This window comes from Thermobia domestica, chromosome 8, assembly GCF_964235325.1.
Source record: "Thermobia domestica chromosome 8, izTheDome1.hap1.1, whole genome shotgun sequence".
Taxonomy (NCBI): domain Eukaryota; kingdom Metazoa; phylum Arthropoda; class Insecta; order Zygentoma; family Lepismatidae; genus Thermobia; species Thermobia domestica.
The window spans coordinates 16,515,034-16,540,715 of NC_137461.1; the positions used below are offsets into that span (position 1 = coordinate 16,515,034).

General features: G+C 38.2%; 2 protein-coding genes across 2 annotated transcripts in view; one reads left to right on the top strand and one right to left on the bottom strand.

The window, feature by feature from the left end:
* The window catches only part of CCT6 (chaperonin containing TCP1 subunit 6), a 37,046-nt gene extending 17,181 nt beyond the window's left edge, over positions 1–19,865 (top strand). Inside the window, exons 5-11 of the mRNA XM_081768130.1 lie at positions 2,450–2,664; positions 5,150–5,309; positions 6,477–6,656; positions 8,787–8,934; positions 12,682–12,822; positions 14,027–14,195; positions 19,144–19,865. Coding sequence (XP_081624256.1) covers positions 2,450–2,664; positions 5,150–5,309; positions 6,477–6,656; positions 8,787–8,934; positions 12,682–12,822; positions 14,027–14,195; positions 19,144–19,216 — 1,086 coding nt within the window. The 3' untranslated portion in view covers positions 19,217–19,865. The remainder of the gene's footprint in view (positions 1–2,449; positions 2,665–5,149; positions 5,310–6,476; positions 6,657–8,786; positions 8,935–12,681; positions 12,823–14,026; positions 14,196–19,143) is intronic.
* A 4,033-nt stretch (positions 19,866–23,898) lies between these two features.
* Positions 23,899–25,682, bottom strand: part of LOC145692718 (2-oxoglutarate and iron-dependent oxygenase domain-containing protein 2-like) — a 31,014-nt gene continuing 29,230 nt past the window's right edge. The window contains exon 7 of the mRNA XM_081768134.1: positions 23,899–24,243. Within this exon, the coding sequence (XP_081624260.1) occupies positions 24,108–24,243 (136 nt within the window). The 3' untranslated portion in view covers positions 23,899–24,107. The remainder of the gene's footprint in view (positions 24,244–25,682) is intronic.

Genomic DNA, 25,682 nt, shown 5'->3' on the forward strand with positions numbered 1-25,682 from the left:
AGGAATTGGGGTCTGTCGTGAAATTAACACGTACGCTAAGGCATGGCAACGCGAATGTTGAAGGTGGATTTTCTATAAGCAAAGACTTACTAGTGAAAAATTTGCATGAAGAGACAGTTGTGGCTCAAAGAATGGTGTATAACTCAGTTTATGTAGAGGGTGGTCCATTAAAAGTGAACGTGACCAACAAGATGCTTCAATCTGTACGTTGCTCCCACTCAAGATATACAGATGCATTACAGAGAAAGAAAAGTGAACAATCAGATGAACATAGAAAGAGACTGCAGAAGAGACGCATTCAGTCTCAAATAAGAGAACTTGAAGCTAAGAAGCCCAAGGTAATTACAACTTTATCTCGCGAGGAAGCAGACATTAGTAAGAAATTACCAGACTTGCGAAAACTTTTGTAATTATGTATCATCAATGCAGAAAGCTCTCTTGACAGACAGAAAATATATATCTGTAGTAAATCTCACAAATAGTCAAACTGATGATAAAATGCTTTAACTTCTGAATCCGTCCATCAACAACTTTAACGATTGTAAATGTTTACTATAATTACTTCTGTGAAAAGGAAAAGTAATAAAACACTTGTAGCGATAAATAAAAATAAACAGCCATACCCCATCCAGGTGAAAAGTGAAGTCAGGCTCAGATTGAAAATGTTGAGCACTTTCGTAAATTCATTGGCAACATTATTGACCAGAAAATGTACATAAATAGCGTACAGGTTATTTATTTTTATTTATTTATTTTTTTTAAGTTACCAGATTTCACTTTTTGCGTTATCCGGCTATTTGGTAGGGGACATTTCATAATTTTTTTAAAAAAATGGTTTCTTTTCCTTCATGTGCAAATTCTATTTTTTTATGCACCTGTACAAATATGTGCTACAAAATGGTGTACCTGGAAATTTCTGAAAAGTTTCCTGGAAAATCTGGAAAAGTCAGGGAATTTGATCTTGGAAAATGAACAACCCTGTTGATGAAATGAACTTTTGGATTGTGTATGCTTGGCTTCCTTTACGCTGATAAGTACCACCATCCACAGTTTCTTGAATTCGAAATAGGACCTATTGAAATTTAGTTTTTTCGCAATTTTGGACAGCCCTAGATGTGGAAATATGCACTTTTCGCCATAGGTCCGTGTGAAGTTTTTCTCTTATTTTGATGTGAGGAATCACTTCTTACAGTTTGTTGGTATAGTTCATTAATACCCTATATAATATGGGAAAAGAACCAAAAGCAGACTCGAATGACGATGCATGGACCAAGTAACCAAAGACGTTAGATTTAAAAAGTGCATATAAATAAAGAGGAAAGTGGTGAAAATCGAAGAGTAGACGACTGCTGCCAACCAGTCTTTGGATTAAGTACCAAGGTAGAATCTTCATTAAGTATAGAGAGAAACCAGTACTACTATTGCGTAATGGTATCCTTGTACTGATATGTTTAGGATAAAATATTGTTTTCTTATTCATCTCTGCTAATAACGAGAAGAAATGTAAAACCAGCTTTAGTTTGAAGCCTTTTTTTTTTTTTTTCTTTCTTCTCACAAAAATATTTTCTTTGAAACAGTCATCAGATAGACATGATGTAGAACTGAAATGTAGAGAAGAGAATCAAACCATATAGACTTCAACTCAAGAATACGCCTAAATATGTATTAATGCCAAAATTTTGAATAGATTCCCATCCACCTTCTTTTCTTTAGTAGTTGATAAAAAAAATAGCTTTTTTCATTATTTAATACTTGTGGGTAAAAATTTATGAAAATGCAGGCCATTGACCTCAATTCTAAAAGGAACAAATAGGCCCGATACTGGTGCTCCCGGTCCTAATCCATTACAAAAATGAAATCTTTTAGTTTTACGTCCCACGATTATGCCGGGTAGGCTAAAGGAGACGGTGATGATGATAAATGAATGAAATAGTGGAATGAAAAAAGTGAGAGGAAACGGGAGAGCCCCGAGAAAACCCACGCATATGGTGTTTGTCCACCACAAGGCTCACTTGGTGCGAGCTGAGATCGAACCGAGGACCTCATGCACCAGAGGTGGACGCTGTACTACTGAGCCAGCGCGCCCTCCCTAACCCATTACAATATTCATATATCGTTCACTTCCATTTAATATGTGGTTTCTTCAGCTCTCAGTGTACAATCGTGGACATCCGCTTTGAGTAAGTTGAACTGCAAGAAGACGATTAATTAGTTACAGACCAGATAACATTGTGAATTTTTTTCTGAAGTGATTTCTAAGCACCAGTACAGCTTCAAATCATTTAGATAAATATGCTCATATAAAATCGATATCAAGGTTGGTAATTTATTAATAACATTCGTTCTGACGCACAAAGTATGCCAGAAGCCTTGTTTGTTTCCATTGAAAAGAGTGAATATTAAAGAGGATCATCTTTTGTAAAGTAATTTTGTTTCTTTCTCTGTAAAGGTATGTGTGGATGCTATATTGGCTATTTATCAAGAAGGGAAACCCATTGATCTTTATATGATTGAGATCATGGAGATGCAACATAAGACAGAGATCGACACAAAACTTGTTCGTGGGTTGGTTCTTGATCACGGCGCCAGACATCCTGACATGCCCAAGCGAGTAGAGAACGCCTACATTTTGACCTGCAATGTCAGTATGGAATATGAAAAAAGGTAGTTTTCTTTAAAATACTTTTCATTAACTCATACTATACTGTTAACTTCTAAAGAAGAAACGCAGAGAATGAGTGAAAGAATAAAAAGTTGGTGATAATGTTAGGGGTCCGACTGCGCAAGTATTTGGTACGCGTGGTTTCAAGTTCGATTTCTTGTTGGTATAACTTGGGCAAGTAGAAAACTAACTGAACTAGAGGATAGTAAAGAGAGCATTAGGAAGGTATCCACCTACCACCTTTATCCAGTTAACATACGGACAGTAGTATTAAAGATCTTAAACATTGTTCGGCGTAAGCTCTAAACTGCGATAAACAAAGCTACGTGAAACTAAATCTCGCTAATTTGCTGTTGTCCTACCGACGCTTGTAGTCCTCCGCAATATAGTTCATGTGATTTGATTATTACTTTTACTATGAAGCTTCATATAAAACTGCTATATTATTATAAATGGCAAAAATATAATACGGATTATCTAGTAATACTGCAATCGAGTGTGGCTAATGAAACAATAGAAATAAACACTAAGCATGCGCAGTAATTATGGCGCCAACTCAACTGTGGACGGGTGTTCTGCTTTTCAAGTCTGAAAGATGACTGGCATGAATTCCGGTTCCGCGAGTGTTGTGGTGAAACACCAAGAAGGCAAACATTTACTCACTAAGCAACAATTGTTTACGAGCGAAATTCAAATATATTTTTTTAATCTTTCGTTTTTTTTTTTTTTTTTTTATTTTTTTTTTTTATTTTCTGCTGTTGCTGTAAGTATCTGGACAACACGAGACAGTATTGTCAAAAGGCAAGTGTATAATTTGCTCCTCCCCGTAGGGAGTGGGAGTGATACATCACTAGCCAATCATATTTGTGACAAGCGGAAGGATACAAATATTTTGTTTATCGGAGTTTAGAGCTTACGCTGAACAATGTTTAGTTTAATATTACGAAAAGAAAAGACCTGTATTATCCCTGAAATAAATGAGAATTTGCCTCTTTGAATCAAATACTTATGTCTCCATCTGAATTTGTGGTCCAATATTGATCTAAAGGCTGAAAGGTTCATTGTTTTATTAGTATACTATAATTGTTCTAATTCAGTTTCTTGTTGGTTCTAATGTGCACTCCACTGTGAGACAAACGTAAAGCCAGAAAAAGTTACATCTAGTTGCACATCTTCAGTGTAATATAGATAGATAGATAGATATAGACATATACAGAATCCGGCAACAAGACCTCCCGTATTGAGAGAGGGCGCTATGTGGTGGGGATACGACGGCGGAGGGGGCATCGATGATAGCGATATACGTGCTATTTTCAGTAATCACAATGGCGTGGCGCGGTGAGCCCTGTAATGAAGGATCTGTGATTATTACTCAGCAGGCATTTTGCATTCGGTGCGGACTTGCCCGACATGATTCTATTCCAGATAGAAAAACTGTTGAAATTCAAACTTTAGAACAACAGGCTCTGTACTGAGAAGAAAATTGCCTGGCCGACCTCGGACCGTAACAACGCTGGAATATAAGGCGCGTGTGAAAGCGTTCATGATGTAGCAATCTCCAAAACGTTCAGCATTTAAAACATGCAGCTGCTCTGAGATTGCCTGATAAGGAATGTAAGAAGAATCTTGCACAGAGATCTTCACATGCACGCATACAAAAACATGCATCCATACAAAACGATGCTTATCCAGGAATTAAGTGAGAGAGATTTTGAAACTCGCAGAGCTGTGTGTGAGGACATTCTTCAGAACATTTCATTTCAGGTACTGGGGCTGTTTTCATTTCAGGTACTGTAAATAATCAAAATTTCCGCTGCTGGGCAGCAGAAAACTCTTGAGAACTTCACCAACGACCACTTCACAGCCCTTGTATGACAGTTTGGTGCGCCATTGGTGAATTTGATGGTTAAATATTTCAGTTTAACGTCCCACGATTATGCCTGTTAGGCTAAGGGAGATGCATGATTAAGGCTAGTGAGTGATGGTGGAAGAATTGGTAGAATGAGAATGTGCGAGGAAACAGGAGAGGTACCCCGAGTAAACCCACGAACACGATATTGTCTGCCACAAACTTACTTGGGTTTACATCGAAAATGTGAAGATAACCGGAACCGTCACTATCTATTTTTTCTTACTTCGAACCAATTGTTTCTGGCAACATTGTTTTCTCCTTGGCGGGAAGAAGATCAAAGTACGAGAACGGCGAAAGTAATTTGTAAAGTAGAGATACCCTTATCTTTCAAATTCAGAAAGAGAAAGATAAGAATCTCACCGAATGTATTCGGAAATGAGTTCTCTTTGCAGTACAGATGCGTGCTATATTCATTTTGTTCTCATAATGTGCTCTGGGCGCTAAATATAATTAAAATAAAAATCTAAGTTCTACAAAAACATTAGACAAAAGTTGAGTGAAACAAAAGAGCTTTTTCTCTAATTTGCCATATATTATGCAACATCTACCCAAATTTCCTTTTGTTGTCATTCCAGTGAAGTGAACTCTGGTTTCTTCTACAAATCAGCTGAAGAGCGTGAGAAGCTGGTGAAAGCTGAAAGAGATTTCATAGAGAAGCGAGTCGACAAAGTGATTGAGCTAAAGAAAAAGCTCTGTGATGGAACAGATAAGACGTTTGTAGTGATTAACCAAAAGGTAAGATTAAAAATAAATAAAATATAGATATTTTAGTCCTTTTTTACGAATTGAATTCATTCTGTTTGTTAACCTTTCTTTATTTGTGGTACGAGTAATTGAATCACAATAAAAAAAAATTAATAATTTGGGAAAGAAGAGCATTTAATACTTACAAAATCATATATGAAAAAGTTTTTTCAGAATATTTCGTTTAGTATGAGCTTAAGTTATTGTGTGCTTTAGCATAGTTCCATAATGGAGCACTTAAAATATTGGTATTTCTTCTTAGACTCCTCCTCCTCCTATGTTATTATTATTATTATTCATGTATCAGTTTCAGGACCAGAACTCATATTTAAATTTATCTGTTCGGGACGTCATGAGATAAGTGACTTCAAAGTTGGAGTCTGAAGTAGCGCTTTAGTCAGTAGTAAAAGTCCCACGCTTGGATACATTCCTAATTGCAGTTTTTTTTAAATACTAAATTGAGGCTGCTGATTCTAATGAAAGTATTATAACTTATGCACGCAAAAAATTCAAAGTTGGGATGTACATGGTTGCTTTGTAGATCATGAAGAAATTAATTGACTGTTACTACAAGTGATACCCAGGATTAATATTCATATCATATCTACGGAGTGATATGAAGACACTTTTTCCTAATAAAAAGTATAAAAAATTAGTATAAAAAGTGCAGTTAGATATGTATAGAAGCGGGGCACATTTACTATTGACATAAGCGGCATTCAAAGTCCTCAGTTTTGAAATTGTTTTCCTCGTGTACCGTGAATGGATCATTACACCCTGAGAAACGTATTGGGTTTTACGAGGTTAAATAAAAGAAAACCACTTTCGACGAGTGGACCCCACTGGGAATCGAACCCGAACTGCTCGCACCAAAGGTGAAAAGGTTAGCGACTACGCTTTGCAGGGTCACTAGCCAATGATTCATTTATTTGTGCATCGATGGAATATTAAGATGAGATTTACTTAGTAAACATGAGTTTCATACATTTTATGTCAAACAACGTAGATATGTATATGAATCAGGCCAAAGTTTGGTTCATTACGTTGTATAAAACATACCTTCTTGAGATTTGAAATTAAACAGGAAAATACTAAAACTGTATTATGGTAACTTCTAATGCTTAGTTCTTAATTATGATACTTGTTTTTGTTTTGCAGGGAATCGATCCATTTTCTTTAGACAAGCTTGCCAAGGAAGGTATCATCGCGCTTCGACGTGCTAAGCGACGTAATATGGAACGACTGGCTTTAGCGTGTGGTGGCATGGCTATGAACAGCGTTGATGAACTCACAGAGGATGCTCTTGGCTATGCGGGATTAGTGTATGAACATGTACTGGTGAGTCTTTTGTTTCAGAATTTATCCAGAAATCTAGCCCTTGCTCTCTGATGTAGTCAGTGCCACTGTGTGATAGTCGTAATCCTCCAGTTTCCCCCAAGTACCTAGTTAAGAAGTAGAGTAAACATGTTTGTCGCATTAGAAGAGAATCAGTGAGTGTTATAAGGGGTGTTCCATAAAGAACACAACTTTTGAAATGCCCGTCATTTCTGCTTTAGTAAGTTGGCAGCACTGAACGCTACACGATTTTCATCTGTTTGTCTTTGTGGTTAGTAGTCAAGTGGAGATTCAAACTAATATTGAGATTCTGAATGTAAAGGATGTCCGTAAATAAAGAACACAACTTTTGAAATGCCCGCCATTTCTGCTTTAGTAAGTTGGCAGCACTGAACGCTACACGATTTTCATCTGTTTGTCTTTGTGGTTAGTAGTCAAGTGGAGATTCAATCTAATATTGAGATTCTAAATGTAAAGGATGTCCGTAAGTAAAGAACACAACTTTTGAAATGCCCGCCATTTCTGCTTTAGTAAGTTGGCAGCACTGAACGCTACACGATTTTCATCTGTTTGTCTTTGTGGTTAGTACTCAAGTGGAGATTCAATCTAATATTGAGATTCTGAATGTATGGGATGTCCGTAAATAAAGAACACAACTTTTGAAATGCCCGCCATTTCTGCTCTAGTAAGTTGGCACCCCTGAACGTTACACGATTTTCATCTGTTTGTCTTTGTGGTTAATCACAGAGCGCCGAATAGCGTATGATCGTTGTCTGTTTTGTGTACGGGTAGGAATGGAGCGCTTTGCGACGCCACAGCGTGTTGTCATAGTGAAAACTCTTTACAGATATGAATGTTGTGCAGGGACTACTCGCAAAACTCCATGGAATGTTTGGTCAGCATAATGTACCGAATAAGTCGATTGAGAAGGTGTTGGCCGAACATTCTACAGAGTTTGCGAACAGTTTCTGCACCACATTCGTAATAATTTTTCACCATGACAACACGCTGCGCCGTCGCAAACGCGCTCCACTCCTACCAGTATAGAAAACAGATGATGATCATTCGTTATTCAGCACTCCGTGACTGCTATAATCACAGTCAACAGATGAAAATCATGTAACGTTCAGTGCTGCCAACTTACTAGAACAAAAATGGCGGGTATTTCAAAGGTTGCGTTCTTTATGACACCCTTTATATTATTTCGTGAAAATTCTTCTAAAATGAAGTGCCCATTTTATAGTGGTATCCTAGAATAACTAATATTAAAATAATAATAATAAAAACTAAATACACTGTTCACTGATTCTCCTCCATAAACACATCTACTGTATTATTTGGGTCAGATTATCTAGATTGCTCTATCAAGCATGTACGCGCCTTTGGCGCGGGAAACCCGGGTTCAATTCCCGGCTGGAGCTCAAGTGTTCGGAGTCCATTTTAATCAGTAGGTCCACGTCTCATATAGCCTCGCTGCTAAACGCGACGTTAAACTCAAAATCAGCTCAACTCCTCTATCAAGCAACACTATTTATGTGCATATGATGTGTGATCCTTCTGTTGTTGTCAACTGAGAGAAATTCTCAAGATAGTCTCTCCCAAGCTGTTAATCATTCTGCACATCACAAGTGTAGTTCAGCGACGAATTCAGGCAAATATTATCGAGATTCTCAGCTAAGGAAACGTTATTTGTGAACGTATGAAGTCATGTGAGCATATGCAGTTAATTTAAAAGTGCAATTTTCGTGATAAAGTATGTTGAATTTCGTACCGTAAAACTAGCAATGTTTGTAGTAATAAAATCTCAACCTATGCCCAATTTAAGGAGGGATTTTGTTTCTAATATAAAATGGTTCAAATACATCCTCTCCATGAAAGATAATTGTGCACTAATAAATCCTGCGTAGTACACTGTGCGCTAATAAATCGTGCGTCCTTAACGTTTTAAAATTGACAACTCATCTTCGCTATTTCGTTGTGTTCAAGAAGACAGCGTGTTCTTGAAAGTTAGTAGGGGGATAAAATTGATATGCCACATACTTAAGTTTTATGCGTTTATTGATAATATACCTGTTACAACAGCATTTCTGTATAATTTAATTGAGATCTTGGTTATTGTTTTCTTGTTAACAGGGTGAGAACAAGTTTACCTTCGTAGAGGACTGCAAGAACCCGCAGAGTGTAACTATTCTTATCAAAGGACCCAACAAACACACTCTGATTCAAACTAAGGATGCCATCAGGGATGGATTGCGAGCTGTTAAAAATGCTATTGATGACAGTAAGGAAAATAAATAGTTATAGTGTATGTCTTAGTATAACAAGGAGGAGTGAGATTAATGCTTGTAGTGGTGAAACAAAATAGTACTGGATTCGTATGTATCCGGAAAACATGGAAGGTTTTTAAGATTTTTTTCCTAGTGTTTCGGGTTCTGCTAGAAATTTCATTCTTCTTCATCATCATAATCCTCCTAATTTTTTTTCTTATTATTCAAAGTAGAACTTCCGTAAAGCTTTTTTTTTTTTTTTTTTTTTTCTGTTTAGCTGTTGAGTATCAAATAAGGTAGAGAATAACTACAGGGTGTTTCAAAATAAATATCGGGGTTTTACGGCTTTTGTAGTATTTATTACAATTGTAAATAATACATGAAATGAAAGAGCAACTCAAGCAGTTTCGTACGCACCCATACGCATGCACTGTTTCCTCTGTCTGCCGTTTGGGGGCGCGGTGGCTCAGTGGTAGAGCGTTCACCTCCGGTGCTTGGGGTCCCTGGTTCGATCCCAGCTCTCGCCGTGTGGACTTTGTGGTGGACAAAGATCATGCTCGTGGATTTTCTCGGGGTTCTCCCGTTTCCTCCCACTTTCTTCATTACATCATTTCATTCCTCTCTCATCATCGTCTCCTTTAGCCTAACCGGCATAATCGTGGGACGTAAAACTAAAGATTTCATTTCATTTTTGTCTGCCGTTAGAAAGCGCTAGTAGCTCACTAGTAGAAAGGACTAGTGAGCAGGAAGATTGTTGTGTTTTACATTTTGCAAAGACTGTATCTGTATAGTTACAGTGCAACCGTCTGTATGGAGAATTTTAAGGAGACACTTACAACGACGTCCTTATCGTTTGCAGTTGCTACAAACTCTAAAGCCTACAGACGATGCCAACTTTGCAAATAAAATGTTGCTGCAAGACGGTGAACATTTTCTAAAGATCATGTCGTCTTCAGTGATGAATCGATATTTCAGCTAAAAGTGGCCATGTGAACACTCATAATATTCGCATCTGGCCCCAGGAGTTGCCACGAGACACCTCTAAATTGAATGTGTTTTGTACCGTATCTTGGGGAAAAGTTTATGGGTCTTCCTTGCCTATCGACTCGATGTGGGCCGTGTGACAAACGGTGCTCACATTGAACACATATTGCAAAAAATGTTTTGAGTTGCTCTTTCATTTAATGAATTACTGATAATTGTACGTTAAATGTAATAAATACAACAAAGCCTTAAAACCCCGATATTCATTTTGAAACACCCTGTATTATCAACTGCATTGTGAGTGGACCACTTTTTTTTCCTTTTCTTTATTTATGTAAAACCCAGGGAAAGTATTGATCAGTTCTGCAAATCATTTACTTCGTTGCTGCACACTATTATTTTAGGACTTCTTTGTGGTTGTAATTTTTTTTTTCCCTTAGAAAAATGCGAATTTCCGAAAATTATATGGTGGACAATTTGTATACCATTTGTATAGAAACAAATTTCGCCCCCAGAAAGCAGAAAGGTGCTATGCGCCAAAATGCAAATTTCTCAAGAGAGCGTAAAAAACGAATGAAACACTAATTAATTCCGATTCTTTCTTTCTTCTAGAATTCAGTTTTCGCTGCAGACCTCTCATATTATCTCCTGCCACTTGTCTTTTTTGTGCACAACATTAAACATGGAATGGATAGCCAAGATATGCACTTAGTTGAAAATAAAGGAAAGTGACGCTTAGCATCTTTCTGCTTTCTGGGGGCGATTTATAATTTTATTTTATTGTCCGGGGACATAGGTCAACATCGTTGAGTAAAAAGAATGAAAAATGGAAAAAAAGAGAAAATTTGTTTGGAAATAGGTGATTTTTAGTCTAAAATAATAGAATTTTTTACAATCACACTAGCCGTTTGGGTTTCACACTAGTAAGGCGCCTTACGTTCAATGAAAAGGTAAGATTGTCAGTTCAGTAAATTGTTTTCGTGGGGTCCTCCCTATATAAACAGTACAACTATGGTGGAATGTGGATTCAATGTGTTCTAAGTTCCCTCATAAAAATAAAAATAAATAAATAAATAAATAAATGTGCATGTTCCCTGCGTTAACGTTCCGTTCGAACAATTTGCTGAACTGAAAACGTTGCCTTTTTTCATTTGAAATAAAATCAATGTGGAGTCCAAGCGGCTGGTGCGATTGGAAAAATTCCACTATTTTAGATTGAATACCACTTATTCCTAACAACTTCATTTCTTTCAATTTTTTCATATCTTTACTCGTAACGGCATTCGTCTATGAGATGCTCTTTCGATACACCCTGTATATAGTCTGCAGAAAAAAAGAAGAAGTTGAAAAATATTAATGTTTACCAGTCGCCCGCGTTGGAAGCGCGAAATACGTGAATCTACGTAAATAATATTCAGTATGTTTAAAATACTAATACTACTAGTAATACGAGAGTAATTTTATATCTAGTGCACACTGATTTTTTTGTGACTTAAACGTTTATTGTTTGGACAGGATCTCTTTACAGGCCTTCAATATAATCTCCCTGTTTGGCAATGACGGAATCCCTGGGTCCGGGTAACTTCTGTATTCCATCAAGGACGCCATCTTTGTGAAGCTGTCGAATGGTTCGAGTAACGGCTGCAGAAAACTCTTCCAGACATGGAAACCGACGTCCACGCGTACGTTGTTTCAATTTTGGGAACAGGTCGTAGTCTGGTGGACTCATGTCCGGATTGTAGGGAGCATGAGGTTAACATTCCTCAACCGTATTTATGGTATGCATGCGAGTGTTGTGAAGAATCAGTGGACCCGCCCTGAACAACTGCGGTCTGGTTTTGTGCATTCTTCTGCACAGTTTCAGCAGGAATTCACAATAATGCGCTGTTGTGACACTCTTTCCACATGGAACTATGTCCGTTATAATAATGCCTTGGTGATCGTAAGCAAAAATCACTTGCTTAACCTTTGATTGAGATCAGCGACACTTTTTTGGTCTTGGAGAAGATGAAACTCTCTACTCGTTGGGTTGTGATTTCAACTCCGGCTCAAAGTCTCTGATCCACATTTCATCAATAGCATTAATGCGACGCAGAAAGTCTTCACCTTCCAGCATCGTTGCTTGTCCAGACGTATCTGCTTCTGTTCAGCAGTCAAGAAATAGGGGACCTATCGGGCAGAAATTTTTCTTTTCTGTAAAACATTTGTCTGAATTCGGTATACTGACGCAGATGAATCCCTGTGATATCAAAGTTCCTCACATGTCACGTGACGATCTTCAAGTGCATCTGCCCCAAGCTACATACTTCTTTCATCGGTTGATGATTTCGGCCTTCCTGGTCGTGCAGCATATTTTGTGCCCACACGACCACTACGGAAACCAGTAGCCCAACGAGAAACTACTACGGTCCACTGTTGTCTCACCACAAACTTCACATGAGGCACTGTGAATTTCCGTGGGTTTTTTGCCACGTAAAGTTTCAATATTTATGTACGACTGATTCCCAACGACACGTTACCTGAGACACCTGCCGCCTTCATTCTAATACTTGTCACAGCCACATTGTGTTCGCTAGGGAGCGCACAAACACACGTAATGCTGCCTCTAGATCTCAGCTTCACCTGACGAAATGTTGACCTCAATTTCATCGTCCACTCCGCAGTGTTGCTATAGTGTGCATTATTTATGAAATGGCCCTCGTAATAACCAGTTTCTCCGTAACTGAACATTGAGGTTCTCATTTCAGCTGCAAATGATTTTTTCCCCTATATTACAGAATGTTTGATCCCCGGCGCTGGTGCGTTCGAGGTATCTGCCCACTTAGCCCTTCAGAAATTTAAAGATGAAGTGAAAGGTAGAGCTCGCTTAGGTATCCAGGCGTTTGCAGAAGCTTTATTGATTATACCCAAAGTTTTAGGTAAGTACCCTCGTATGTTGTGCATTCTTGGCTTTATTTTTGTTTGGTACTGGTTCATGTAATGTCGAAACAAAGGAATCCGGAAGCGGACATGAAAAGTAAATTACCAGAGAATAGGAAAAACATTATTTTCTAGTGGAAATACAAAATAAACCAAATTTTATTTTTGCAGTAAACGTGTTAAAAGTGACACAAGGATCTTGTGCGGACAAAGGGTTAGCATTACCATCAGGAGGCACAAAATATTGGCTTGCTCTTTCTCTGAAAACACACTCGTAAATATTGACTTTAAAGGGAAAGAGGTTGGTTTTGTTGTAAATTATATACAACGCTTTAAAAGGTACATTATAAGTGTTTTGGTAAACGCCTCAACAGGTAGGGAGGGAAGAAGAAGTGAAGAAATAAAAACGAAACAGAATGGTAGCTGTCGACTGAATGAGTGACTGAATCCAGAGGGTCCTTTTTAAATGACGCGTCAGAATGCAATCCGCATACCTTTCATATTTCGTTGTCTGGTAGAATAAATAAGGTTTTGCCGTGTCTCGGTAATCGAAATTACATCTTGGAAACAACCTGATTTAATCCATTCGTTTCAGACAGTTGGTGTTTTTGTATTTAAACCGCCTTAAGAGTTTTCATCCCGGCGAAATTAAATTACCGCTAATTTTACAGTAATTATGTGATATCCTCAAATAGATAAAAGATAATCGAAATGTGGAACAAGAGCGCCCTAGACAATATTATTTTACATGAGAAACCGTTATCACGACTCACTTATCTGCTTTCGATTTGGAGGCATTTTGAAAATCGGCATTTATTTTCGCGTTTCTAAACAGCTGAAAACGGAAAGCCACTAGGTGACTTGTGATAACGGTATCTCACCCATAATAATATTGTCTAGCGCGCTCTTGTTCCATATTTCAATTATCTTTTATCTATTTGAAGATATCACATAATTACTTTAAAATTAGCGGTATTTTAATTTCGCCGGGATGAAGACTCTTAAAACCTTTACATGTACGAAATACAAAATTTAAATATTTACTAATCACAGATTTTGGGGTTTAATTTTGGTATGTTACAAAATAATGGTGGCTGCCAGTAAACAGACTGTAAATATCAAATAGAAACGTATTAATATTGTCTTTATTGTAATTGCAGTGTAATAGACTGTAACAACTTATGTGATCAATTTATCTTTCAGCGCAAAATGCTGGTTTTGATTGCCAAGACACAATAGTGAAACTGCAAGAAGAATCCCGGTCGGTTGGACAACCGGTGGGCATCGATATTCAGTCAGGAGAAGCAATTGTTCCATCAGATGCTGGCATCTATGACAATTATGTAGTCAAGAAACAGATCATAGATTCGTGGTAAGTTTACAGATTTTAATATAAGTACAGTGTGTCCCAAAAATTGGTATCAGAAAGTTTCCGTTATTCGTAATATACACAGATGCAGTCGATACTGCAGGGAACAGAGCGCCTAATGGCATTGAGAAAAGCTACTTTGTACAGTAACCAGTCCCTGATAAGATGCATCACAAGTTAACTCTGTCATTTAGAGACTGGGGCCGCGGTGGCTCAGTGGTAGAGCGTTCACCTCTGGTGCTTGGGGTCCCGGGTTCGATCCCAACCCTCGCCATGTGAACTTTGTGGTGGACAAACACCGTGTGCGTGGGTTTCCTCGGGGTTCTCCCGTTTCCTCCCACTTTCTTCATTCCACCATTTCATTCATTACTCATCATCACCGTCTCCTTTAGCCTAACCGGCATAACCGTGGGACGTAAAACTCAAAAATTTCATTTCATTTTCTGTCATTTAGAGGTTAAAAATGTAAACATATCTGTAAACAAAGCTGAATGAAGTCTTCAGCTGTATAAAACTTTTATTTCTGGTCTTGGATGGGGATTGGCTTTATATATATATATTTCCATTATCTGTAATTGGACATACATCTCAGAAACATAAAATAATAAAATAAAGCAGTTTCACTTCAGCAAATTTTATTTTTTATTTCAATACTTTTCTGAAGAGCGTGAATGCCTTTGTGCTCTTTACATTCCTTTTCTTTCATAGACATGGAATCTTCCAACATTCCTTGAGCAATTTGTGCCTCCTTCGAATTCTCCTTTTTAAGATCCTTTCGAAGTCGATTTGTAGCTTCACCAAGCAAATTCGCAGGTTCTTTTGTGTTACTGTACTTCTTTATAAGTTTGCTTTCTATTTTGTGTATGTTGTTCTTAACACTTTTAGCGTTTTCCAACTCTCTTCTTGTGCTTTTCTCAACTTCATTTCGTCTTTCTTAAGCGTGGCACTTCTTTCTTTCCTACACGATTATCGAGTTACTGTAAGGTGGCCTCTTGACAGATAGCTGCACATGTTGCAAACAAAACGAAAGGAAGGATTGTTCGCCAATCACAGCACTATTCTTCCACACTGTTTCTAGGTAACTAAGGTCACTGACTGCGCTGTTGCCGGTAGTTGAGATGACTTGTTAAACGTCTTAAGTTTGTCGCCAGAGCTGCTGTCTCTGGCAACAGCGCCTCCAATACTCCACGTGCTCTACCCAACTGTCAGAAACCCCTTTCCTTGTGCACACAATAGTCGCTGGTCCTCCAGAAACTGTTAGTTATGCTTGTAAGCATTATGACCCAAGGTAATCATTTTGCTAGAAATTGAAACAAAATGAGGCATGTTATAAAACTTTAAAGCATCTTTCACTGTCAGAATACTATTTAAGGGTCTATAACACATCTGTCTCTTCTTTGTAAGAGTATTTTTTGATGTAGAGAATCTTCTTTCAATGTCAGCATTGCTATAAGAATATGACTTTACTCGTCACGGAAAACTTTGGTGAAGCATCCATCCTTCCTCTTCAATCCCATGAAAGACTTCTAACAACTGTCAATACGTGAAGTGATTTTGCTTTCAGCAGATTCATCCTCAAGCTGCAGAAATGTCCACTCATCAACAAGTTGATCATCTGGAATGGCCACAGATAGCGCTTTTGCTAGTTGTGATGCATCTGCAGATATATTATGATTTTCTTGCCTAAGGATTGAAAAATGCAAGTGCTCATTTAATGTTAACAGAAGGTTTTCACCAAATGTTTAGCCTTGAAATATAATGTACATTCATTAAGAATTGTAGAACATCCATTTGTGGCAACTTCGACAGTTCATGTTTCCTGTGAAATGACAACTTGTTGTAAATACAATCAGTTATCAGATTCAGAGAACCTGTTGTTTATCCAATCATATAAAAATGACTTTAGTTTATTAACAGCAGTATTTTTAGACATTGCCTGCGGTAGTTCCAATGACTTCTAATAACTCTGAATATAAAAGATGAATCAATGTAATTTCACTCGCGAACAGTTTGTGAATTTCTCAAATAATTTGGCAGAAGACAAGGTGAAATGCAGTTGAACTACCATCTCTGGCTTCTTCAGTACATCTACAATTTTCCTCAGAGATTGCTTGTCCAAAACATCACTTTCTTTGTAAATGGGATATACTTCCAAGAAGTATAGTCGTACACCAGTCCACTGTTCAAACAATCTTTCACATACAGCTATGTATGATAACCACCTGGTTGTGATGAGTTTCAGAAACCTGTGCGACGGTAGATCGAACTCCTATTGAATAATCTCCAATTCTTCGCAACGAGATGACCATCCATGGAAATAATGATAAACACCAATCACTAGTGTCATTACATGTTTCCCAAATGTCTGAATTGATTTTAGGAAAGCATTGTGAACTGTGAATAAGACATGTGCCAATACCTACCAAACCTTTTTGACGGAGTCTTTATCAGTCCGTCATTAAGCAAGGTGAAAACCTTTTTTGTTAAGGCCATCAGAGCTAATTATCTGTATATTGGCCAAGGACAAACTGACATTGCTGATAGTCTTGCTTATCAAACTATGCAGAGTAAATGCATCAGCTTTTCCAGTGAAGAAAGTTTCAAGATGTCTTCTAACAATCTGGTTCCTGAGATCTGACCAATATGTAATGGCAACTTGTAGCAGCTTCTTGTCTTCAACATTTGAAGTTTTATTATAAAAGATGGTGTATGCCGATGAGCCTACATTTCTTCATAGAATTACACACCACAAGCATCAGTGGTCAAGAGAGTGCATTGTTGGAGGCTGATGGAAAAGCCATCAGGAAATCCTCCTGGCAACATTCTTTTAAATGTAGCTTTGACATCTGCTTATGAGTTAACTGAGTAGTTGCTACAAATGCTTTTCACTGTCCATATCAATTTTCACCACCGTAGCACTTTCCCTGGCGATGTAAATACGCACAGTTGATGTACACTTGCTGTGCTTCGTTGCAGACATCGAAGCTTGCTGGAAGTTTGAAGTGACAGAAGACCGTCAGAACCTGATGGAACAGATGTATATGTTAGAGTAACTGGTTTCCACTCAGAATACCACTACACTGTTCTGTATACAGGGTAGCCCAAAAGTAGGTATACAATACCGTACGGATCAGCTCATTGCATTTTATATCATTTCTTATTGTTATCCATCAGCTAAGCTTAGTTTCTTTATTATTTGTTCTTAAGGTGCTCTTATTTACATCTTAAGCTCGGAACAGCCGAAGCAAATAAACCCATAAACTAGAATGTTATACCTGATCAATACAGGGGTGTATACCTACTTTTGGGCCACCCTGTATTTTCTGCCTTCACTGTGATGTAAAACTGCAAGAAATCCTTTGTTTGAAATATTCACAACATATGTACAAAGTTTACAAAACATTTCATATTCACTGTTTTTCTACCCAAGACGATGTACTTAGGAGTAACTAGCTCTTACGCTTCAGGTCAATTTCACAGAATTCAACTTAACGCAGGTTAAATCCTTCAAGTGGAGCTGAAATAGGGTGTTAGTGCTAGCTAGACCAAAGTCAGTCCAGATTTTATATTTTAATGCTCAAATGTAACTGTGTTCTTGAAATTAATTGTTTCATACATTAGAGAAAGTTCAAGGAACGAATATTAAAGGTATTTTTAAAAAATGCCACCAGAATAGAAACAAAATGGAATATTAAAAATGAATTACCGAGGAGTGATAACTCATTGCAAATTCACTTATAGTGAACAAAAAAGGTAAGGCTTTTATTATTATTATTATTATTATTATTATTATTATTATTATTATTATTATTATTATTATTATTATTATTATTAAGGAGCATTAGCAACAGATAAGTGATGAGTACTCATGTTGCAAAGTGTGTACCTATTGGCCTTTTACAAGGGATAAGAGAAGGAATGTGCCATATCTCTGTAGTGATAATTGCCCTGTTGAATTTCTGAGTGTTCTTGCAGCAAATTCAGGTACTAATGTACTATTTTTCTATTACAATCGTAGTTTTCACATTTACTTTATTATTAAGATACAGAATAATACCTAGATAAGTAGAAATATATGCTAACGCTCTGGCCGCACTGGAATACAGCTTCTCGTGAAATCAGCGAAGCCAAACTGCCGGTTGTGGTCAGAAAAGATGGGTGACCGTAGCGTTGCGACGACAATTGGAGAGCTACTTGAAAGAAGGAAGTAACGAACTCTGTTCTAGAAACCTAACATTAAAAGCAAAGGGGGACTGGCAAAGATGCATGACCTTCGTACTCACCAGATGGTAATGATATTACAGCGTCCATCCAACGTCGTGAGGAGAATTGAGGAGCTATTTGCAATAAAGAAGCAGTGAACTGTGGTCTAGAAAGCTAATATTAGAAGCAAAGGAGGCTGGGAAAGATGGGTAACCGTTTGCGTTCGAGATGGTGTTGGCATTGCGGCGTCCACCCAGCGCCGTGAGGACAATTGAGAAGCTACTTGCAATAAAGAAGTAGCGAACTCCGGTCTAGAAAGCTAGCATTAACGACGAAGAGAGCCGATGAGCGGCCCACACATCACTCTAAATACATGAGTGGCAAAGCCAGTTGGTTGGCTCTGGTCCCCGAAGGAGTTGCGCCAGGAGAGAAATATATAGTATAATTTGTCAAAACACATCTATTTTCTATGTAACTGTAAGGCCATGTCTCACTGAAAACATAAAATATATGGAGTGAGAAATCAGCTAAATTTAAAGATACCAACCCAGCATTCATCTAATGAAAGTGATTGAGGAGAAAGTCAAACTTTAGTCAAGGTATTTGCTACCACATGACTCCAGTCTATCTCCCAGTTGCCACGCAAGAACATTGAACATTCAGCTATTCTTTGTCATTATTTCTGTATTGATAATTTTTACTTTGTAGAATACAATTAATACATTCGTGTGTTTCCTTTCTTTTTCAGTACGGTGATAGCAAGCAACTTGTTACTGGTTGACGAAATCATGCGAGCTGGAATGTCCTCTTTAAAGGGCTGAGACTAAATCTTCACTTAGTATTAACACGTCTCTTGATTCTCAGGTCTCAGATCATCTTTCAAGGTTTGGAAATTCTACAGGGGGTGCAAAGAAAGCAGATAACACGAGAGAGAAAACGATCAAAGAAAAAGACACAAGCTTTAATGATTAACAAAATTGGCAAATTGTTAATTTTCCTTTATAACTTTTAACTTATTATCTTATCCATTCCTTTGAAAAGAAAAATGTTCACTCAAATATTCCGCAATATAATTAAAACAACACGCTAATGAAGTTGTAATTAGGTAAATTGTTATCGTTTAAGAAATGTTTTCATGTATATTCAGCTGAAACCATATTTGTGATAATTGTACAAGATATGTGCTATATTGTTTACTGCTTTGAAATATTGGATTCTATTTTACAGTGAATTCCGAGATGAGTATTTTCACTGTGTATTCGGTTAAGAAATAAAATTGCTGATAATATTTTATTAGAACATTAGGCTGAAAGTTGAGCACTTGACGCTAGGTTATATATTTACATAGGAAGAAGGCTTTTGAGATTTTCCTGAGACATCACTGGCATGAAAACATTTCTATTCTTAAGCAAGGAAAAGTTTTTTGTATGTTTTCGTAATACAATAAAATGCTTTGATATTTAAGAAAAACTTGCATATTTTTTATTAATAATGAAGCGCTGAACCGTACAAGAAAGAGTAATCTTCAATATCGCATGATTGACGATTATCTATGTGACTTTCACAGGATTTTTTGTTGGATTCAAGGACATATTATGGCCGATATATACGAGGTGTATTCAAATGAAAATGCACGAAACCACAGTGGGTATAATCGAAGTCTACATTCAAAAGTAATTACCAGAGGCGTGAGCAGATTATCCCACTGTTTCACGAGACGAAGGATTTCTATTCCCAGAAATCCTGTGGTTGTGACAGCAGCCAGTCCTCCACTGTGTCCTTCAGTTCGTCATCCGAATTGAAGCGCTTCCCTTTGAGATGTTTTTAGTGGACCAAACAGATGTCCGGTCAGTAAGGTGGATGCTCAGGGTGTTCCCAGTTGTACTTGTCCAGTACACTTTGTGTGACCTGGGAGACGTGCGGACGAGCGTTATCGTGGAACAAAATTACTCCCTCCTTGAGCAGCCCAGGCCGTTTGCTTTGATGGACTTGCGTAGACTACCGAGTGTCTCTCAGTACACGTCACTATTAATGTTTCTTTTTCTCGTGCTCAAAGATTCGATGAGTATCGAACCTCGGAAAAGACGGTGAGCATCACCTTGCCTGCTGAAGGCACAGCTTTGAACTTTTTAAGGGAAGGTGACGACGCATGCTTCCATTCCATGCTGTCTCGCTTTGTCTCTAGCTCGAAGTTGTGTCACCAGCTCTCGTGACCGGCGACAATCCGCTCCAGGAATGCGGGACCTTCGGCCGGTTTAACTCTTTCCGCAGTCAGAAATCTTATACAATGCTGTTCCTCAATCGTCGAATGTTTCAATGTGAACGGCATGATTTCCTCACACGCACTGCCGCGTCAATTGGACGGAACACATAACTGCCTGATTCCTGCGTTATGTGAAAGGCGCCCGCGCATGCGCACAATCACGCCGGACACTACATTCTCGTCCCTAGATGTCCCACTACCTTATCCCAAAGCGGCATATTCCTATTTTAACCGATTTGGTTTGTACGACGTTTCGTACTTTTTCAATTGAACACTCCTGCAAAATCACATCAGTACATCATGGTGGTTGGAATTTATCTTCGCATTTTTTCATATACCTAGGTAAAAATGTAGACCTAAATTATTGCATTTTAAATTTCATATTCCAAGAAGGTACAATATTAGTAAACGTCTTGAAATAGATTCTTTGTCAAGAATGCCTGTCTCTAGACCTTCACAGAACCTTTCTCTGATTTTCATCATCTAATATACTAAGTGTTTGTTATATGCATTTCCATTAAATTTTTAAGTGAACGTATGACCTGCACATAGAAGGATCCAAAGTACGACTGTGTTCAGTGAATCTCAGGCTAGTAGCTGGTCAGGACAAATTGTGAAAAGACAACACAAAAGCCCAACTTCGCATAAACGCAGCATTCAAAACAAAACATTCGTATAGTGCATCAAGACTTCCTATTTCTATAAATAGTGCATTAAAAATCATAAGGAAGAATTGATGTTTCGTACATTTAAAGACCGTTGTAAGTATATTTAATAAGCATTCAAAACCCTACAAGAATTTACATACTTGAGAGAACTGATACTGGACAAAGCACCCTACTCCATCAGACTGCTGTTGGTGAAAGAACTTGTTTGCCAGTAATTTGAAGATTCTGTTTTAGAAAAAAAAAATGTTAGAAAATAATGTGTGTTTACTCATTGTTGGCCTTTAATAGATGAATAAGTTGTCAGTTGAAGAAAATTGGAGTGTGTAAAACCTGAACAGCATTAAGACAGATGCGGTCAGGAAATGGATAATAATAAAAAATTCCTAAAGTAAGAAACAAAATGACTAAATATATTAAAAAAGAACAAACCGAACTAAAATGAAATTATTTCTTGAACATGCCTGTGCGCTGCCCTTTAAGTTCAGAGAAATGGGTGAGAAATGCCAGTGAATAATGTTGGACCAATTCATGAAGATAGTGGGAACAAACAGAAGAACCACCAGGAAAGTCCACGAATACACTGTTTACTACAAATTTTCGTGGTAGAAATCCTTCAAGTTCAACGTCCTACGACTCCTACGTCGAGGCTAAGGGAGATAGATAATTAAGGCAAGTGAATCATGATGGAAGAATTTGTAGAATGAGAAAGTGGGAGGAAACGGAAGTACCCCGCGAAAACCCACGAGCACGATGTTGTCCACCATAAGGTTACTTGGCCGGGGATCGAACTAGGGACCCGTCGCACCAGAGATGAGCGTTCTACTACTGAGCTACCGTGCCTCTCGGCTCAGTGGTAAAGCGTTCACCTCTGCTGCGACGGGTCCCTGATTCATACCGTGGTTCTGAACATCATATATATATATATATATATATATATATATATATATATATATATATATATATATATATATATATGTCGGTTTGCTTTGAGTTCTCCCGTTTCTTCCCACAGTATCATCTCACCAACAGGGCATAGTCGTGGAACGGAGAACGTTTTACTACTAACGTTCCTCCTACTCAATTCCATCTACATCCAAGGAAAAACAAAATGTTGGGAAAATTAGCCATTGCAAGTCTCAGAAAGTAAATGAACGGTTCGTCTGTTGTGTTTGCTTAAATTTTGCTCGATGATACCTCTTGTACAGAGAGAGCAATTTAGGAATCTCTGCTCGAAAGACTTGTGGTAGACAACATCGTGTCCGTGGGTTTTCTCGGAGACTCCCATTTCCTCCCACTTTCCCATTTCACCATGCTTCCGACATCATTCACTTGCTTTAATCATAGTCTTCCTTAGCCTAAAAGGCATAATCGTGGGACGTTAAAGAAAATATTTCTTTCATTTTCGAACGACTTAGATTACCTGCATTCAATAGTGCCCGTGCTCACGGCTTCGGTTTCTTTATCCCCTTATTATAGGGATTCCGTGTTCATATGACCTCGAGGGCGATTCACCTCAAGAATCGGGTTCGCTACTTTAGACATCTCTGCTTGTTAGGTATCTGTTAACTCTCCGAATTGTATACTCGTTCTCTGATAATGCGAGTTACTCACAAATGCAATAAATCTATATTAATATTTTGAACTTCAATTAGCGGTTTTTCTTTCCAAAATTTTCTGTTGAATGACTCTCACCAGTATGTGAAGTCGGTGTTTCCATACGGTGTGGACATTAAAGGGTTAAGGAAAAGTACACCATAATAAGGGATGATCAGAAACAAAGGTTACAAGGCCGATATTTCTGGAGTTTCGTCTGTCATAGAGGAATGAGGAGTATGTGGTAATTTTAATACATGGAGTTGGCAACTGTGCAGAGTTTCAGTCACCAGCCAATTACGGCGCTAGTTGCAGGTAAACGCAAATGGCGACTCATTTGGAAAACTCGTCTCGCGAAGAAGTCGGCTCAGTTGTGGGCGAAACATGTAACCGGGACTGAAATTCACCGACAGCTTGTTTAGGTTTACGGAGAGACTGCAATGTTTCGTCAGCATGTCGCAGAATGGTGTCAGAAGTTTGCGGCTGGTAAAGAAAACGTCACCGACGAGGAGCGCAGTTGTCGACACAGCATGGCATCAAGAGATTTAAACATAGCTCGCGTGGAGGAGCTGATTCAAGACAGCAGGAGGATCACGATACGGCATCTGATGGCAGAATTGGGAATATCGTTCGGAAGCGTTCGTCACATTGTGCACGATATCCTCCAGTATCGGAGAGTCTGTTCCCGCGCAAGGACATGATTTTTACGAGGAGGGAATCTTCAAACTCATCCCACGATGCGACATGTGCCTCAACCGACATGGAGACTATGTTGAAAAATAACCCAATGTATGTACTATCTGTTGGCTGTATTGGTTGTATAAAATAATATATACAGGTTTCACTGCAGGCTTTGTAACCTTACTTTCTGAACATCCCTCGTATATCTTCAATGGTAAAATCACCCTAAAAGTAAACACACAACATGCTCTCATTGGAATTGATAGGTTTGAAACTAGTATCAATAAATATCAAGCAATATGGTTCAATTAACTTTTATTAAAATCAAATTAACACAATAATTGAATTATACGATACAAAAATAGAGATCTTATCAATCGCAACGTATATAAAATCTTAAATTTAAAAACAATCTCTTAAAGAAATATTTAAACGCTGAAGCTTTATCTTTTATTTATAAGTCCAATGGAAAATTGCATTAGGTAGCATCTACTGCAGTCTCCAGGTTTAAATAGGAACATCCTGTAATGTGAAGCCATGGCCTGTTCCACTGGATGCTGGCTCCAATTGTGGTTCCTTCATACACATGGGACATTGTTTATTGCGTATAGATGAAGAGCGTAACCACATAATTACGTTATACCTATAACAAATACAATGTTTATTAGAACCTACCAATGATGATTGTTTTTCTGCACCGTTCTTTCTTACATCAGTTTTTATTTATTTATTTTAGCATTGATATTGCCTTGAGCTCCCAATCTGTTCTAGTTCTTACTTTTACCTCGGAAGGGAAGTACAACATTAAGTGTACGAAAATGAACAGAATTAAGGTTCAATTTCAAACAACTTATTAAAATCATTACACACACTATTAGCACTGAAACTTTCATTGAAACAATGTCAAACAACTTAATTATTGTAGTGATGATGATACCAGTGCAAGACGTGTGTGTACGAGGTGCTACCAAAATATCCGAGTTTTTTTTTTTTTTTTTTTACCGGGCAAACCAGTACCAGTACATTCCGCCGCCAGATGTCTCGAGGTACATGTATTAGCTACTGCATCACAAGGTTGCGTCATCTTTGGCGCATTCAGTTGTAAAATGAAATTAAATCTTCGAGTTTTACGTCCCACGGTTAGGCTAAAGGAGACGGTGATAAGTAATGAATGAAATGGTGGAATGAAGAAAGTGGGAGGAAACGGGAGAACCCCGAGAAAACCCACGCACACGGTGTTTGTCCACCACAAAGTTGACTTGGCGGGGGCTGGGATCGAACCCGTGACCCCAAGTACCAGAGGTGAACGCTCTACCACTGAGCCACCGCGGCCCACCGCATTCAGTTGTAAGTTCTGTGTGTTTCAGTGCTTCTAGATTTGTCAAATGGTTGACGTTAAAGAGCAACGTTGCATCAAGTTCTGTGTCAAGTTGAAGAAAACTGCAGCCGAAACCCACCGCATGCTGAAAGACGTGCACTGAGTCAAGCAAGAACATTTGAGTGGTTCAAGCGTTTCAAAGAAGGCTGCGAATCTGTGGAAGATGACAAATATTCTGGTCGATCGTCAACATGCACAACACCGGAAATGATCATGAAATTGTGTGATGTGATTCGCGAAGACAGAAGCCAGACAATTCACAATATTTGTAACAGACTTCGACTGTCGTGCGGTACTGTCAACGAATTCTATCCGATGAACTGAACATTAGACGAATTGCAGCGAAGTTTGTCCCTCGCCTTCTCAGCATCGACCAATAAAATCTCAGGATTCAAATGTGCACTGAGCTGCAACAAAGAGTTCGAGTGTGTCCAAACTTCTTATCCAGAGTTATCACAGGTTATGACCCGGGAACGAAGCAGCAATCGTCACAATGGAAGACACCATCCTCTCAAAGGCCGTAAATAGCTCGACAAGTTCGCAGCAACATCAAGTCGATGCTGATCATATTTTTCGACATTTGACGAACTGTGCATAAGGGTTTGTTCCACCTGGTCAGAATGTCAACGGGAAGGATTTGAAGATGATTTTGAAGACTGTGAGGTTTTGAAGAGATTGAGAGAAAAATGTTCCGCGGAAACGGC